General features: G+C 42.1%; 1 protein-coding gene and 1 long non-coding RNA gene across 2 annotated transcripts in view; one reads left to right on the top strand and one right to left on the bottom strand.

Moving 5' to 3' along the window:
- LOC137334514 (uncharacterized) overlaps positions 1–1,215 on the bottom strand; it is a 40,541-nt gene extending 39,326 nt beyond the window's left edge. The window contains exon 1 of the long non-coding RNA XR_010966166.1: positions 1,195–1,215. This is a non-coding gene — a long non-coding RNA (uncharacterized lncRNA). The remainder of the gene's footprint in view (positions 1–1,194) is intronic.
- Positions 1,216–5,851: 4,636 nt separating this feature from the next.
- The window catches only part of LOC137334425 (putative methyltransferase NSUN7), a 153,552-nt gene continuing 141,145 nt past the window's right edge, over positions 5,852–18,258 (top strand). Inside the window, 2 exon segments of the mRNA XM_067999150.1 lie at positions 5,852–6,200; positions 14,211–14,269. Of these exon segments, the coding sequence (XP_067855251.1) occupies positions 5,852–6,200; positions 14,211–14,269 (408 nt within the window).

Here is an 18,258-nt window from a genome sequence, read left to right as displayed (position 1 = left end):
ATTGATGAATGAAGATATCTCTATTCAAGAGCATCACTTTTTTTGTTTCTGGATTAAGTTCCAATTTGTCCAGGATTACTGTGGCATGGCTGAAATTTGCTCCTGGAAAATTGTCAATTTGTGTGATTGGGTTCGGACAGCTTTTTAGCTTAGAGAGGTTAACGTCTCCCATTATCAAAATTGGAATAGTAGGTTCCAGCTTCCATTTAACATTTATCTTGTTACTGTGTCTTGTTACAGTTTGTATATTTTTCCCTTCTGGGTTGGGTGCTGCCTCTGTTGCTGTGCTTACTGGGCTTGTTGGTCTGGTCCAGTTTGTCCTTTGTCTCTGTGGCAAGGATTGGCATGTCTCTGATTTCAGGGTACAAATTGGTTGTGGAGGGGTTTGTCAGTAGTCTAGGAGAGGTTAACTATGTAGTTGAGGTTGGGTTTGTTGTATCATTGGTAATCTGATTTAGTGTAGCTCCTTGAGTTCCCACTCAGTACCAGAGCTTATCTGGTGCGGTTTCTTGGGATGTGGGCATGATATGTAGGTCCATGGTGGTAGCCCCTTTGGATGTCCTACTTGTTGGTTTTGAACCGGGGTAACTCAGTGGGGTGTGCTGACCCGCTGCACTCTCTCTATTCCTGAGACCAGTCCATATACATGTTTGTTTGCTTCGTCAATTGTTTTTATTCTAAATTTCTGCTTGAGGTTCATTTTAGTCCAAGACATCCCCCCCCCCCCCCCACCTCTGGGCGATTCAGTGTCAGCCAATTCATTGTCCACTGCTTCAAGGTTTGTTTTATAATGTTTAATTAGAATTTGTCTTGTTTGTTTCACCCACTTTTCAGAATTTGAGGCCAATTTGTTCAGGGTCTCTTGTGAAGGTTTTGCATGTTTTATGAAATGGATCATTTTATCCACCTATTTTATAAAGCCCCTAGAGGACTGGTGCTGGCTCTCTTAGGAATATTAGGGGATGGAATGTCTGAAATATTCTGTAGCTTATTCTAATTGTTATGGTAAATCTGTCTCTGGCTGTAGAGGGATTCATGTGTGTACCAGAGTTTGGTCTCATAAGTGTATGGTTGTCAGGCAGTCTGCGTAATGATGGCCATTCTCTGGGTGTAGAAAAGTATGTTAAAGGTTAGATAGATGTTACTAGCTTTTGTTTGGCATCGTGAGGTTTCCATTAGTAACTTTATGCTTACCATAAGTAGTTCTTTGATTCTGTTGGTTTCTCCTGCTCTGAATCTTTTTCTCCAACTAATTTCGCTGAATCGACAGCATCCTCTGTTAAAGTTTAGGATTATGGTGCTAGCGTTAGAGGGTTAGGTTCGGAGATCTAGGGATTGTTAGCGCTGTGCACTGTGTGGGCTTTAACCTGACAGTTGCGCATTTACCTCTGTGTTGCCTACAGAAACCGCCAACCACTATTGACACCGCCGTTGTCACTAAATGCGTCCAAAAATGAAAGTATACAAAAGTGCATTTTTTGCAGTGGTGGATTTAGACATTTTTGAAGGAGCAAATGAGCTCTGATGATGTAAAGTTTATTTCATGGGGGTGGCCTGGGGGTATGCCTCCAGTGAAGTATGACTTTTTTAGTGCATTTACCAGCATTTTGAAGTGCCTTGTAGTAAAAAAAATTCTGAAATCCAACGAAATAAAAAGGATTTTTTCTGTGTACTGCGATTTATCATTAAGGAGAGACCCAGAAAAAAAGTTCCGGGTTACCAAAGAGAATGGAGACCCAGACAGAAGTAAGCAAGTATGTCACGGGGACCTGTTTGGTCTGCTCTGTCCTCATGTCACGGGAGTCTAGGTTGCGTTATCACTTAAATGGATCTGAACTCAAAGTGACAGCAATTGGCCCAATGTGAACAAGAAATACAAGTTTGTGTCATGACTGCATCCCAGGAACGACACCGAAGCCGCACAACTCACCATCAAAGGTGTGGATGTTCTGCCCCAGCCCGAGCACAGTGGACAGAACGAACAAATCCTGGAAGGCGGAGGTGGAGAGCCGCTTTATTAGTGACACTGATAACCCCCCCCCCCCCCAAGAGGCCGTGTTTGTAAAACCAGAATCAGTACATCTGACACTTCCACAAACGAATCTGGTCAAATCCGCTAAAAATGAGAAGTCTTGCTCACCAGTGGCCCACATCCATCCACCGGCCGGCCGGCCGAGCGAGCGAGCGCTCGAGCCCAACTCCCGAGCCGCGTTACCATGGGAGCCGCTACCCCGCTACTACCATGCGTGATGAGGGGTGTACAGCAGAGATTTCAACAACAGGACCCACCCATTACCGCACGAAACAATATTAATAAGGATATATAGTAAATATCGTATTGAATACTCTACGGTGTTTAATGAGGGGAGGGGCGAGCTATATGCAGCTATGTGTAAGTGAAGTGCCTGCCCTCTTCCCCCCCCCCCTCCGTTAGTGCAGTGGAGCAGTCTATATTTGAATGATTACCCCCCCCCCCCCCCCCCACCCCCGGCGCTGACACTCCCTGAAGAGGAGGAGCGGCCCAGTCTTGTCCGGCCCAGTCCGCATGTAAATTCATTCAGCTGCAGCTCGCAAAGATCTCGGGTGTCAGGCGGAGTCTGGACTACGGTAAGAATCTCAGCTACTGTAAAGATATTCCTGAGCACCTGTTACAACAGCTACTAAATCAAAGGGAAAGCTGCTGGGCTGATGCTGCTTCAAGACTGTTGGGTTTTTTGGAGAGGGGAGGGAGGAGGCGGAGGAGGAATTTACTCTTCTATAAAACTTGAACTTTTCTTTCTTTGTTGATGAAAGTAAATTAACCTTTTATGCAAGGTTTAGTATAAAAAATCCATGTTCTAAAAGTGTAATAATTTATACGTAAGATACAGTCTGGGTAAAAAGTATGTGAACTTCGTTGAGATTTTATTTGTTCTCTGTGGTGGAATAGAAGCAGAATTCTGTTCCTGTCCCACTCCAGCAAGAGCTGATTAATTCTCAAACTTGTGAAATTAAGATGCAGGATACCCACCCCTGATCTCTCTCTGTCTTCACTAACTACTGCCTCACCTGGAACCTCCTTTTACTTCTCCAAAGTCCTTGAACATGTTGTTACCTCTCTTGTCGGTGATGATCTCTCTGGCAACTCCCTGATTGAATCTCTCCATTCAGGTTTCTCATTCTCCCACAGTTCAGAAACGGTCCTAACAAAAATCACAAACAACACTGTCTATGACTGTGACCATGGTGCATTATCTCTCCTTGACCTTGGTACGATCTTTGACAGTCAACTACACCATCCTCCTCCAACGCCTCTCCTTTGTTGTCCAAATTGGTGGGATTGATCTCGCTTGGTTCTCCTCTTACCTATCCGATCATAACCAGAAGAAGATCTCTACCAAAGGCTTCTCTTCCTGCCCTGCACTGTCATCTCAACAGTCCCCCAAGGATCCATCCTTGGCCTCTTCCTCTTATCTAAATACTGTCCCTTGGTGACATCATCTGCAGATGTGGGATCAGTTTGTACATGTACATTAATGACACCCAGCTCTACCTCTCCACCATCTCTCTTGATCCCTCCACTTCCTCTGTTCTGTCAGACTGTCTGATATCCAATCTTGGATGAGCCACAATTTCATCCAGCTAAAGGTTGGGAAGATCTAAATCATTGTCTTTGGCCCTCACCACAAACTATGTGTAAGTGAGGTGTCTGCTCTCTTTCTCTCTCTTCTGCCCCCCCCCCCCCCCCCCATTGGTGCAGTGGAGCAGTCCATATTTGAATGATACTGTCCCCGGCGCTGACATGCTAGTTTCACCGCCCTGGTTCCATCAATTTCATCAACCCCCCCCACATTTCCAGCCACTGCCTCAGGCTGAACCAGACTGTTTGTAATTTTGGTGTCTTATTAAACCCTGAACTGAACTGAACTCCTGACCCCCATATTCTCTCCATCACAAAGACTACTTATTTCTACCTCTGCAACATTGCCTGCCTCTGCCCCAACTTCAACCCATCTGATGCTGACCCCCTCATGCATGCATTTGTTGCCTCCAGAATCAAGTACCCCAGTTTTCTCCTGGCTGGCCTCCTATGCTCCATAAATCTCTGCTTATCCCAAGCTCTGCTGCCTGTATGCAGTCTTGCACCAAGTCCTGCTTGTCCATCACCTACATTGAGTTACAGCTAATCTACATTGAGTTACAGCCTCCCAATACCTCAAATTCTCACCCTTGTGTTTAAATTCCTCCATAGTCTTCTCCTTTCTATCTCTAACATCCTCTAGTGCTATAACCTCTCCTAACTCTCTTTAAATATGTGTAAACAATGAAATACTGGTCAGTTATTGATTGGTGATGCAATGAAAAAACTGCTATGAAAAGTGGTTATTGTGACATCATAGACAAAGTGGTGTTTCATGGGAAATAACTTTTTTATTGCTATTTTACAAAAGAATTAAACAGCATGTATGTATTGAATACCATACATTAATGAAAATGTAAACAGAACGAGGGCACATTCCAGAGGCTTCAGTGAAAGTGGTTTCAGGCACTAGGTATTTTTTAGTTTCAATAGCAGTTTTTGAGCGAAGATGCACAACTTGTAATATGGTGGTGTAAGTTGATATTTTGCCTGACAATTCAAACAAGATAGGATACTTGTGTATTGTCAAGTTTTGTTAGTAAACTTATATGGAGATAATGAAATAACTAGGAGGGTGAACTTTTTTAAAAAAAGCAAAAAACACAGGCTGCCTCAATGGCTTAGTTAATTTATGCAAAGAAAGAAAGAACTTACATTTATATAGAGTTTTCACGACCTGAGGATGTCCCAAAGGACTTTACAGCCTACAAAGTTCTTTTGAAGTGTAAGAAATGTGGCAGCCAATTTGCACACAGCAAGGTCCCACATACAGCAATGGGATAATGACCATATAATCTGTTATAGCAATGTTAGTAGAGGGATTAATATTGGCCTGAACATGAGGGAGAACTCCCCTGCTCTTCTTCGAGATAGTGCCACCTGAGAGGGAAGATGGGGCCATAGTTTAACATCTCATCCGAAATACAACACCTTCGACATTGCAGCACTCCCTCGGTACTGCACTAAAGTGTCAACCTGGATTATACACTCAAGTCTCTGGAGTGAGATTTGAACCCACAACCTTCTGACTCAAGTGAAAGAGTTACCACTGAGCCAAGGCAGACACTATGCACTGAATAGCTGAGCCATATGGACTAGATCCTCAGCCTGTACTTAGTAACTGATCTCAGTTGTGGAAGGTGGTAGGTACACTACAGTGGGCCTCAGTATTCCTGAGTTAGGGATGGAAAAATTGGCCAGTGTTCCACTCCTAATTGTTGTCCATTGAATTCTGCTGGAAGTAGATATGTGTGGATATTGGGTGAGGACAGGATCAGGTTTTATCTGTGATGTCCTTTGCAGTCGAACAACATGTTGGTACTTCCAAGATGCTCACATGAATAATGGTTGCTTGGCTGAGGTACAGGAGCATGATGAGCACCAGTGGAACTATACCGTACTCAGAAATCAATATCTGCAGTAGGGGAGGGAAGAAATTCTAGTAGATAAAATTGGCAAGGGGGGAATTTTAAAAGAAAAAAAAGCAATAAAAACTGAAGTGGTAATCCACTGTGAAAGTGAAAAGTTACACATATACAATAAACTTTTTTGGTGTGACAGCTCATTATTTATGGTCAATTTTTGTAAAGTTGTGTTTTCATGCCTGAGTTACTCTGGTTAGTATGGTAGTTATGTCTTAAGTAGTTTTGCTTTGTGTAGTTCAGATAATTTTGTCATCAGCTAGTTTGAATTTGTATTCTGATGTTTGCAGGGAAACTGGAACTTGTTTGAATGTTTTAGTCTGTCACCCAATTACAGGAGAGTTCAGAAATGCTGCATGCAAAATGTGAAACTGATATTTCAACTGAAATTAAGTCCGAGATCTCAAATCTTGACGAATTGACCAACTTGCAGAAGACACATACTGGTGAGAAGGATGCTGCATTTCACGGTGAAAAGAATGGCTACGCTGATTGCATCTACATGACTGCAGCTAATATATTTCAGAACATACATGTTGAGAAACCTCCTTCTAGAAGGCTTGTAAACTATGACAAAGATCCAGGTTTGACTGTCCCAGAAATCAAAGATGAGAGGTTCCAACGTTGGGTGTACGAGTTAGCCTTCAGCGCCTTGAAGTGTAAGTAAAATAAATGGGTAGATTTTTTTTTAAGGTTAGTGGAAAGAGGCTGAAAAATACCAGAAAAGACATGGATAGGAAATAAAAATGAAAGGAAATAAAGTTACAAAGAGGAAGGGGAAAAGTAAATGCAATCAGAGAAGGAGATCCTAAATCTGTATAGAACATTGGTTAGGCTACAGTTTGGGTACCTCATTATAGAAAGGATATTGCAGCCATGAAAAAATACAATATAAAATCACAAGGATGGTGCAGTGGATGAAATGAAATAGTCATGACAAGGGCTTTTTAAAAACAAAAAAAAAAGGCCTGTATTCGTTGGAGCAGAAGAGACTAAGGAGATCTAATACATGCGTTCAAAATTATGAAAAAGTTTGAGAAACTAAAAAATGAGAGGTTATTTCCATTGGTAACAGGAGGACATTAACACTATAATGACACCAGGAGCACAAAGAGGGAGCTTTTTCATGCAAAGGATTAGGGTATGGAATACTTAGCTCCAAGGACCTGTTGAAGCCCAATCAATCATGAAAATTGAGGGGAAATTCAATAAACACCTGGAGGAAAAATATTCAGGTGTATAGAGAAAGAGCAGGAAAATGGGTTTGAGATTAGATGGTTCCGGTTAGGGCACAATGGGCTTAATGACCTTCTGTACCAAAATATCTATGATTCTAAATGTGTTAATTGAAGAATAATGACAAATTTGGGGAGCAAATAACATGGACAGTGGGGTGAGAATAAGTAACAAGAGGAAAGAAAATTAACAAAATGTTACAAAAGAGGGAATGGGGTAGTACTAACACTGGGATGTTAAACTCACAACTGCAAATGTGCTCACCGTAAAGTCTGAAACACTGTGGCATTGGTTATAACAGTCGATTTGGGCAGCCCTCTGTTTAATAGTTTCATTGTTTACCACTACTTGTGGATCTATGCAATGGTGCACTTCACTAATCAGACAGTCAATTAAAACAGATTTTATATATTTTTAAAATTTGCTGAGAAACAGCAGTTCAGTACTCCAAACACAAAATATGTAAAGGCATTAGACATGAGGTAAAATGTCTAAAGTGGCTGGCTGGGTCAAGTATAGGAGTTTGTTCTCAACGTCTGGGTCTTTACCATTATGTCTGTTTGCGATCTGGATTCAGATTGCTCAGCCGGTCATTTGTGATTTTATCCATTTGCATTGTGGGATGTTAGTATTTTGCCAGAACTCTTTGGCTAATTTTCAACATTGTCTAAATGCGCTGCAAAATCACTATCTTGCTTCAGGAAGCATGCAGTGAGTTCTGCCAGGCATTTGAAATTGGCAAAGAAAGCTGTGCAAAGCATGCTGTTTTGGAGAAAAGGTACTCCATACAAATTGGCATGGCCAATTTTATCGCCAGGACAGGGTTGAGCCAATTATAATTGGTATTCTTCCTGTGAAGTTCTTTAGCTGCAGCTGAGTCGTGCTCAACAAAGTGCAAAATTCTTTCCTGCCTGTGAAACGGAAGAAAATCACTTTTACTCTGACTCTTAAAACCAGAAAAACACTGATAAGCACAGGCAAACACACTGGCATAAATGGGAAATGGGTTTAAAAGGTAAAGATTCATCTGTATGGCTGAATGATCACTACAAGCAGTGATCACTAAAAACAAATTCCACTGTATATAAGTAGTGCCTTTCCACAATGTGTTTTATTGATGTTCTCATGAAGCCAACTGGCATTCAAGAACACTGAAAATGTACATGTCTGTATTCATCGGAGCATAGAAAATTTACGGCACAAAAGGAGGCCATTTGGCCCATCGTGTCCGCGCTGGCTGAGAAACGAGCCACTCAGCCTAATCCCACTTTCCCGCATTTGGTCCGTAGCCCTGCAGGTCATGGCTCTTCAGGTGCACATCCAGGTATTTTTTAAATGAGTTGAGGGTTTCTGCCTCTAGCACCCTCCTTAAGCAGTGAGTTCCAGACCCCCACCACCCTCTGGGTGAAAAAATATTTCCTCATTTCCGCTCTAATCCTTCTACCAATCACTTTAAATCTATGCCCCCTGGTTATTGACCCCTCCGCTAAGGGAAATAGGTCCTTCCTATCCACTCTATTTAGGCCCCTCATAATTTTGTACACCTCAACCAAATCACCCCTCAGCCTCCTCTATTCCAAGGAAAACAACCCTGGCCTATCCAATCTGTCATCATAGCTAAAATTCTCCAGTCCTGGCAACATCCTCGTAAATCTCCTCTGCACCCTCTCTAGTGCAATTACATCCTTCCCGTAATGTGGTGACCAGAACTGTGCGCAGTACTCAAGCTGTGGCCTAACTAGTGTTTTATACAGTTCCAGTATAACATCCCTGCTTTTATATTCTGTGCCTCGGCTAATAAAGAAAAGCATTCCATATACCTTCTTAACCACCTTATCTACCTGTCCTGCTACCTTCAGGGATCTGTAGACGTGAACTCTGAGGTCCCCCCACTTCCCCTACACCTCTCAGTATCCTCCTTTTTATTGTGTATTCCCTTGCCTTGTTTGCTCTCCCCAAATGCATTACCTCGCACTTCTCTGGATTGAACTCCATTTGCCACTTTTCTGCCCATCTGACCAGTCCATTGATATCTTCCCGCAGTCTACAGCTTTCCTCCTCACTATCAACTACACGGCCTATCTTTGTGTCATTTGCAAATTTCTTAATCATGCACCCTACGTTTAAGTCCAAATCGTTAATGTATGCCACAAAAAGCAAGGACCTAGTATCGATCCCTGCGGCACCCCACTGGAAACAGCCTTCCAATCGCAAAAACACCTGTTGACCATTACCCTTTGCTTCCTGCCACTGAGCCAATTTTGGATCCAATTTGCCATATTCCCTTGGATCCCATGGGCCTACCCTCATCTATCCTCCTTGTCACCTCCTTGAAAAATTCAATCAAGTTAGTCAGATATGACCTCCCCTTAAAAATCTGTGCTGACTGTCCTTGATTAGTCCGTGCCTTTCTAAGTGACAGTTTATCCTGTCTCTCAGAATTGATTCCAATAATTTGCTCACCACCAAGGTTAGGCTGACTGGCCTGTAATTACTCGGTCTATCCTTCGCTCCCTTTTTAAACAACGGTACAACGTTAGCAGTCCTCCAATCCTCCGTCACTACACCTGTATCCAGTGAAGTTTGGAAAATGATTGTTAAAGCCTCTGCTATTTCTTCCCTGGCTTCTTTTAACAACCTGGGATACATCTCATCCGGCCCTGGTGATTTATCCACTTTCAAAGATGCCAATCCCCTTAATACTTCCTCTCTCACCATGTTTATCCCATCCAATATTTCTCACTCCTCCTCCTTAACTTCAATCCCTGTATCATCCCTCTCCTTTGTGAAGACAGATGCAAAGTATTCATTAAGAACCATACCCGCATCTTCTGCCTCCACACATAGTTTACCTTTTTGGTCTATAATAGGCCCTACTCTTTCCTTAGTTATCCTCTTGCTCTTAATGTATTCACAAAACATCTTTGGGTTTTCTTTGATTTTACCTGCTAATATTTTTTCATGCCCTCTCTTTGCTTTCCTAATTTCTTTTTTAACTTCACCCCTGCACTTTGTATACTCCTCTAAGCTTTCCGTAGTATTGAGTTCCCAATGTCTATCATAGGCTTTCTTTTTCTGCCTTATCTTACCGTGAATGCTTCTTGACATCCAGGGGGCTCTAGATTTGGCAGCCCCTCCCTTTTTTCCTTTGTGGGAACATGTTTACCCTGAATCACCTCTGTGAATGTCTCCCACTGCTCTGACACTGATTTACCTTCAAGTAGCTGTTTCCAGTTTACTTCTGCTAAATCATTTCTCAGTTTAGTAAAATGGCCTTTCCCCAATTGAAAACTTTAACTCCTGGTCTGTCTTTGTCCTTTTCCACAACTATGCTAAAACTAACTATTAGGATCACTACCACCAAAATGCTCTCCCACTGCTGCTACTTCCATGTGCCCCTCTTCACTTCCTAGATCTAAATCCAGAACTGCCCCCCCCCCCCCTCTCATTGGGCTTGCTATATACTGGCTAAAAAAATTTTCCTGTATGCAATGTAAGAATTCTGCGCCCTCTATACCATTCACACTGTTTGTATCCCAGTTAATATTAGGGTAGTTGAAATCCCCTACTATTACTGCCCTATTGTTTTTGCACTTCTCAGAAATTTGCCTACATATTTGCTCCTCTCTCTCTCCCTCTGACTGTTTGGGGATCTACAGTACACTCCCAGTAGTGTGACTGCCCTTTTTTTGTTCTTTAGCTCAACCCATAAGGCTTCTTTCTAAAATATCATCCCTCCTCACAACAGTAATTGTTTCCTTAACCAAAATTGCCACCCCCCCCCCCTCCTTTTTTATCCCCCTCTCTATCGTGTCTGAAAACCCTGTAACCAGGGATGTGGAGCTGCCAGTCCTGCCCCTCTAAGCCATGTTTCTGTAATAGTTAAGATATCATACTGCCACGTGTCTATCTGTGCCCTCGGCTCATCCGCCTCATTTCCTATACTCCTTGCATTGAGGTAAATACATTGAGGTAAATACATTTAAGGACTGCCAAACTCCTCTGTTGTTTATTTTCTAACCTTCGTGCCCTCTGCCTCCCAGACTCACTCACTAATTTTCTGCCTTCCATTTCCAGTTCTGTCTTTATCACTTCTGAATCCACACTCAGGTTCCCATCACCCTGCTAAGCTGGTTTATACCCTTCCCGACAGCACTAGCAAACCTCCCCGCAAGGATATTGGTCCCAGCCCTGTTGAGGTGCAACCCGTCCGGCTTGTACAGGTCCCACCTCCCCCAGAACCGGTCCCAATGCCCCAGGAATCTAAAGCCCTCCCCCTTGCACCACCTTTGCAGCCATGCATTCACCTGCTCTATCCTACTTCTATTCTCACCAGCGCATGGCACTGGGAGTAATCTGGAGATTATTAACTTTTTGAGGTCCTACTTTTTAATCTTTTTCCTAACTCCTTAAACTCTGCCTGCAGGACCTCATCCCTTTTTCTACCTATGTCGTTGGTACTGATATGGACCATGACCTCTGTCTGTTCACCCTTCCCCCTCTTCGCCCCCCCCCACCCCCCCCAGAATGTTCTGCAGCTGCTCAGTGACATCCATGACCCTGGCACCAGGGAGGCAACATACCATCCTGGAATCACGCTTGTGGCCGTAGAAACACCTGTCTGCTCCCCTAACTATGGAATCTCCTACCACTATTGCTCTCCTGACTTGTCTCCTCTTTCCCCCCCCCCCCCCCAATACAGCTGAGCCACCCATGGTGCTCCGGCCTTGGCTCTGGCTGCACTCCCCAAGGGATCCCTCATCCCCACCAGTATTCAGAATTTGAATACTGGTTAGAGAGTGAGGTGCCCTCAGGGGGCTCCTGAACTAACTGCCGGTCCTCCTTGTCTGTCTGGCGGTCACCCAGTCCCTCTCTGCCTAAACTCTCTTAAGCTGCGGGGTGACCACATCCTGAAACGTGTTATCCACAAAATTTCAGCCTCGCGGATGTACTGCAGTGACGCCAGCTGCTGCTCAAGGTCTGAAACCCGGAGCTCGAGCTCCTCCAGCTGACGATACTTCCTGCACATGTGGTTGTATTGAGGGTGTAGCATTTTATTGCAGTAAGGTAATTATATGGTTTACAGCTTGCAACAGAATTTTGACTCCATTAGTTACTGGGGAAATTTTAACACCCTGGTTTGTATATTAGGTATAAGTAGAATATAAATTTCACAAGCCATTATGTAGTGTTCAAGTCTGTAAAGGTGCATTGTGTGAGATGTGACTACATGTAGATATAGTGTTGGAGACCTGAATTTGGACCCTTTTCAATTCCCTTCTCTTCCCCACCATTCCCTTGCACTATAGAAAGTGATGAATCATGCTTGGGTTTAATATTGGCTTCCTCCGGGTAATAACATTTTTACTGATATTGATCTCAAGGTAGATGCAGATAAGAAAGGCCATTTGTCCTATAGCCTATCCACCTCAAGCTTTGTACCATCTCCCTGCAATTGCAGCATTCAACTATTTATTAAATGATTTCAGGGTTTTTGTCTCCACTACTTTATCCTGAAGTCCATTGCTTGTGTTGGTCACTCTCTTTACATAAAGAGAATTTTCCTGACATCAGTCTTAAATTTGCCTTTTACTAATTTGAACAGATGTCTGCTAGTCCTAATAGTGTTTTTGGATTTACCTTTTCTATACCATGTACTAGATTGTATACCTCTAAGGTCACCTCCCAGGAGCCTCCTGTTCAAGGTAGAAAAGCCCAATAGTCTTTCCTCATTACTCAGTCCTCTGACATCGAGTCGATCTCTTTGCTCTTCTCTGAGCCACCTCCAATGTTTGAATGTCTCCCTTGTTTGTCAGCGACCACACCCAGCAACACTACTGAAGATGTGGTGTGACCAGAGCACTGTACAGTTTAACCATAACTTCTTCTAATTTCTACTCTGCTATATTGACTCTTTAGTTTAGCATTCTATTTGCTGATTGCTGCTCCACAAATAATTGGACATGTTGAGCTTCAAATCTGCTAAAATCGCATGATCTCTTTGTACTTCACCCGTACCTATTTCAACACTATTCATGGAATGCTTGTCTTTTTTTCTTCCTATGTGCAGTACTTCATACTTGTCTGCATTAACTTTCATTTGCCATTATTCCACCCACTTGCGTATGTGTATTTTGTGACACTGACCATGTCTGTGGAGATCTGCAGGCTATAAAGAATTTGTTTCAGTAAACCAGCTACATTTTTACTGGGACTAACCTATCTTGCTCTAGGAGACGAGTATTTTGTGGCACTCCTATTATGGAAGGGATCCATAATTCATTTGGCTCTCATTTAGACACTGAGGTGGATTCATAAGACAGTTATGGATAGGCAAATATTTCACATGTGCCATTAGTATAAAGTGACATTTGTGGCATATCAGGGAAGAACTCTACCAGAATGACGCCCCCATCCGCCAGATCCAAGTTGGCAGATCTATTGGGCATTTTCCCTCTCGCCTTGCTCCTATCCCGTTCAAAAAGATTTTCACTGCTCATTTCTTACTTTCCCTGCCACTGCCAGGTCATTTATGTTCAGGCTTGCCTTGAACACTTCAGGATCCACCATCTTGGGTCTGGGGATGGAGACATTGGTGAAGGTCCTTACCAGATTGACAAGTCACAAATGCAACTTTGTATTAACTCTGTATGTGAAATTTTGCCAATGCTCAACTGTTTTGCAGACCAAGGCTTGCACTGAGCCTGTTTAGCTCTACTTTTAAGGTAAACTGCTTAGACTTTACTTCCCTCTGTCAACACACCTCACCAACTGCCCTTGCACATGTGTTTTGTTCCCTAAGTCCACAGAGACCCATTCCTTGTCATGGGGTTGGTCAGTAGAGCTGCCAAATAAGCTTAGACTTGATTCTTACCAGATACCCCCGGTGTGAACAAGAATAACACCATCTAGTGAGAATGGCCTACTGGATGTCTAAATGAGATAATGAAATACCTATTGTCCCTGGTCATTGTGGTGCTAACCTGTCCCCTCCATCAAGATGACTGAAGGGATGCTTTGTAATTAACATTTAATAATCTTGAACCAGAGTTTATAACAAAAACATATTCTTAAACACAGAATCCTTGCTAGGTTCAATAAATCAGTAATCCCTAGTTATGGCAGTTAGGTATACTGTAAATGTGACATATTTTGAAAATTTCTTGAGATATAGTTTCAAAGTTTTATGTGCTTAATAGGGTTTTCACTACGTTTGTTTTCAGTTGTAAAGAGAAAACCAAAAATGTGCAAGTTTTGTAATTTTTCTATTGTAACTCCAAGAGTTGACTTTTTAAATGTGTTGCAATAAATCACAAATGAAACATGTATGTTTGCTTTCACAATTGTGATGAGTTGGTTTGGACTTGGTAAACATTGTACCATCATATCAACATAATTTTGTTTGTCACTGAACATGTTTTCCCTTTCAACAGATCAAGATGTCTTAGAAGAAATATTGATTAACAGTTGTTTTTACCCATCTCAGCCAATCGTAAGTAAGCACTCTTCAAACCGAAGAATCTAGCAAGATAAACATTTCCTCTAAAATTGTAATGAGAATGTTGGAAATCTAATAAAAATCAATAGTATTTTAGTGTACCTTTTTAATTAACTTTGCCTCTCCTGATGGTCTAGTTTGTAAAAGCACAATCTAGTGTAGCACTAAGCTGTACATACCAGAAGATCCTGGGCGCAATTTGTGATCTGTTTTGAGCTAGTTGGGCAACAGCTTTATTGCGCGTGTGTGCGTACATCGGGTGGCAACTTTCAGCTTTGTTGGCAGGCTATTCAACTGTGGTGGCCAGTGCTACTTGTTTAGATTCACACGCTACTTGGACTAGATTGTGGAGAAAAGCTGGCACCCTTGGAACCATACCTTAGCAAGAGCCATTGCTGTTAGGTGAGAAGGGGAAAATGACTGAAAATTGTACTCAGTAAAATGTAGGATAATGTAAATTATATTTTTATGCTTTATTTTATCTACTTTCACCTGTGTAGAATATTGTTGCTGTTGCTCTTGGTGTCACAACATCATACTAATGGCCAGAAAAAGCTCGAAGAATCAAGATCATACTTTCCAAATGAATGCATTTAATAGCTCTGCTTTTCTATTATGAAAACTGCTACTTGCACTCCACATTTATAGTGTGAACACAGTGCCTACCCTAACTAAATAATGCTTGCTCTGATATCTGCAAAAGAATCTTGGGCTCAATGGATACAAGAAAATGAACAAGTGAAAATAGTAACATTGGGCACGATTATTACAACAAGTGATGTCTTTTTAAAGATGCATATTTCTGTTTTCCTGCCTACTGTTTGACTGGTTATCCATTTTTTTTTTTGCTAACTGTTTCTCTTATCTTTTAAGCTGACAACCGTTCTGGGGTTCTTCAATGTATGAGAGATATACATGTCACACCATCCTTATATGGATGTTTGTTGAAATGGAAAAAGCTGGTCAGTGGCACATTTGTTTTAGCTATTTAACTGCCTAGAATGGCATCTCATGCTGTCAAGTGATATAACTTTGCAGTGGACTTGTAGTCTCTTCTAGAATGCTTTCTTGATAACGCTTGAAGACTCCAACTTTTCTGACCTAATAAGCACTTCAGCTTGTTTGTATTTTGTGCCTAAATCTATACTTCTTTCTGAGACCACTTCAGCTGCATAGAATCATAGAATCTACAACATGGAAACAGGCCCTTCGGCCCAACATGTCCATGTCGCCCAGTTTATACCACTAAGCTAGTCCCAATTGCCTGCACTTGGCCCATATCCCTCGATACCCATCTTCCCCATGTAACTGTCCAAATGCTTTTTAAAAGACAAAATTGTACCCGCCTCTACTACTGCCTCTGGCAGCTCGTTCCAGACACTCACCACCCTTTGAGTGAAAAAAATTGCATGTTTTAGAAGACTGGATGCCAGACAGATGCAGTTGGAGACAACTGTCAGATAAATCTTGAATTTGTCATCATTAGACCAAAATAAAACTGGCACAATACTACTAAGTGCTTCACTGGCCAAAGTCCTACAAGCTTGGTTCAGCAACTGATGGTTAATTGCATACACAAGACGGAATTTCTCTTGGAAACAGAGAACAGTTGCACAAGTAAAATGAGGTGCACAAAACTTCATTGCTGATATTCTGTTCAGACCTCTTGGACTGATGCAGAATATTGAAGTCTTACTTGCAGTACATCTTGTTCTTAATAGGGGTGTAGAGCTTTTGCTTAGCTGCAACCAGAAAAGCCTCCAATTTTAGAAAAGTCTGTGCATCTGTCAATCTTGATAAGTCCAGCAAACTCATGGTTCTTGTAGATGCTTCTATTTTGGTGGTAGCAGGTTGGCAAAAAGATATTGAGATAATATGCCCGTTCATTTCTCTGATCTGTTCAGCATAGACTCTGTTATGGAGAAAGTTGTCCATATCTAGTATGTTCTGATTTACTTAGCTAGAAAAGTTTTCTCTATAGGCCAGCAAATGGGACACTAAAATCAATGGGTTGGATACAGATTTTTACACTACTAAAGATGCTGACTGTTGAGAGGGAGAAGCCTTCTTGCAGAATCCTATTTGTCTTCTGCCAGCTTTCTCTGTCATTTAGAATCATAGAATCTTACAGCACAGAAGGAGGCCATTCGGCCTGTCATGCCTGTGCCTGCTCTTTGAAAGAGTGGTCCAATTTTGTCCCACACCTCAGCCTTTTCCCAATAACCCTGAAAATTAGTCCTCTTTAAGTACATGCCCAATTGCTTGTTTGCTGCACCACAGATTGGGTTTAATTACCAAGACAAAGTACTCTATATAATTGAAGAGTGCTTGTTACTACAAAAATGAGTAGGAGATATCACAACTGAGCTTTTTTTTTGTTTCATTACTAAACATTTCCAATTTTGTCTCTTTGCTATAATTCTATTGCTGCTTCAATTTTAGATAAGCGCACTAAAGGATGATGCTCTTGGCAAAAAGAGTATCGCTTTGATTCCCAACAGGTCATTGACACAGATGAGGAATGGAGTTGAGGCCAAGCAGCTTCTCTGAGGGACCCCTGCATAGCTCTTGTGATAAAAGAAACATACATTTTTCATAATCTGGTGTGTTGTATCCTTTTGAGAAAGGACTGATTTACCCGATAGTCCAGTATCTCAGTGCGTTCAACAATTTCAAGTATTTTCACTTATAGCACCATTATAAAATGTCCCAAGGCACTTCACGAGAGGAGAGGAGAGGGATGTGAGCAGGAGAGACACTGAGCAAATATTAGGAGAAGCAACCAAAAGAATGATGATTGAGTTAGGTTTGGAGGAGGTTTTTGAAGATGGAGAAAGAGAGATATAATGAGACAGAGGGATTTAGGAAGAGAATTCCAGAGTGCACGGACATAATGGCCAAAGGCTGTACCACAGATAGAACAGAGGAATAGCTGGATGCCCAGTATGCTAGAGTTCAAAGGGTGCAGTGTGCAAGCTGGGACATAGGGCTGGAGGAGATTGCAGAACTAGAGTGGGGTGAAACCGTAGGTGGGTTTGTAAATAGGAACTTGGATATTGAAATGCATGAATGGGGAACAGGGAGCCAATGGAGATCAGCAAGTTGGGGTGATTGTTAAATGGTATTTAAGAAGACCACGTATTGTACAAGTTAGAATTTTTGTGGGGTGGCGCTCGGGATGCTGCTGATGAGAGTGCTACCAAAGTCAAGCTTGAACTTGACAAATGTAGTTTAGAGTTTTAGTGGTAGTGGGGGTCAGGTAAGGATCCAGGGTAAGGTGGTTTGTTACTGAGGTGGAAATAGGTGTTCTTAGTGATGGATAGAATATAGCGTGTGAAGAAGCACTGTTCTAGATCAAACTGAATACTGAGGTATGCTCAATTATATTCAATCTGAGTGGATAGCAGGGGAAGGGGGATGGGTGGTTGTGGTTTGGCTTCTGCCAGAAACTCCAAATTATAACAATGGCTTTGATCTTGGAACCGTTGGTGCCAATTTGGGGGTGCGGTGATAAAAACAATTTTAAAGAGGGGAAACCATTTCTATGGAAATTAAGTTGTTTATGATGTCAACATGCATTGTGTTGAAGAGAGGTAGTTGAGTAGTCAGGATTGCGGTCGAGAGAGGGTTGAGGGAGCAGGAGATAAGTTTGAGAGTTTGGAAAACATGATGGAACAGCTATGGAATGCTGTGCAGTTTGATTTTGTAGCAGATAAAAAAATCTATGAGCTCCTCCCACTTGCTGTTGGAGGTGAGGATGGAGGAGACAGAAAAGTTTTTATATTTATTTTTATATTGTTCTTGGATTATGGGCAATGCTCTCAAGGCTACATTTATTGCGTATCCCTAGTTGTCCTGACAAGGTCTTGGTGAGCCTTGTCCTTGAACCGCTGCCGTTCTTGTGTTAATGTTGCTCCCACAGTAATGTTGGGTAGCGAATTCCATGCTATTGACCCAACGATGATTAAGGAGCGGTGATATAT

This window comes from Heptranchias perlo, chromosome 1 (assembly GCF_035084215.1).
Source record: "Heptranchias perlo isolate sHepPer1 chromosome 1, sHepPer1.hap1, whole genome shotgun sequence".
In the NCBI taxonomy this organism is placed as follows: domain Eukaryota; kingdom Metazoa; phylum Chordata; class Chondrichthyes; order Hexanchiformes; family Hexanchidae; genus Heptranchias; species Heptranchias perlo.
The sequence above is the reverse complement of the archived record's forward strand: the minus strand, read 5'-3'. Positions and strand labels throughout refer to the sequence as shown.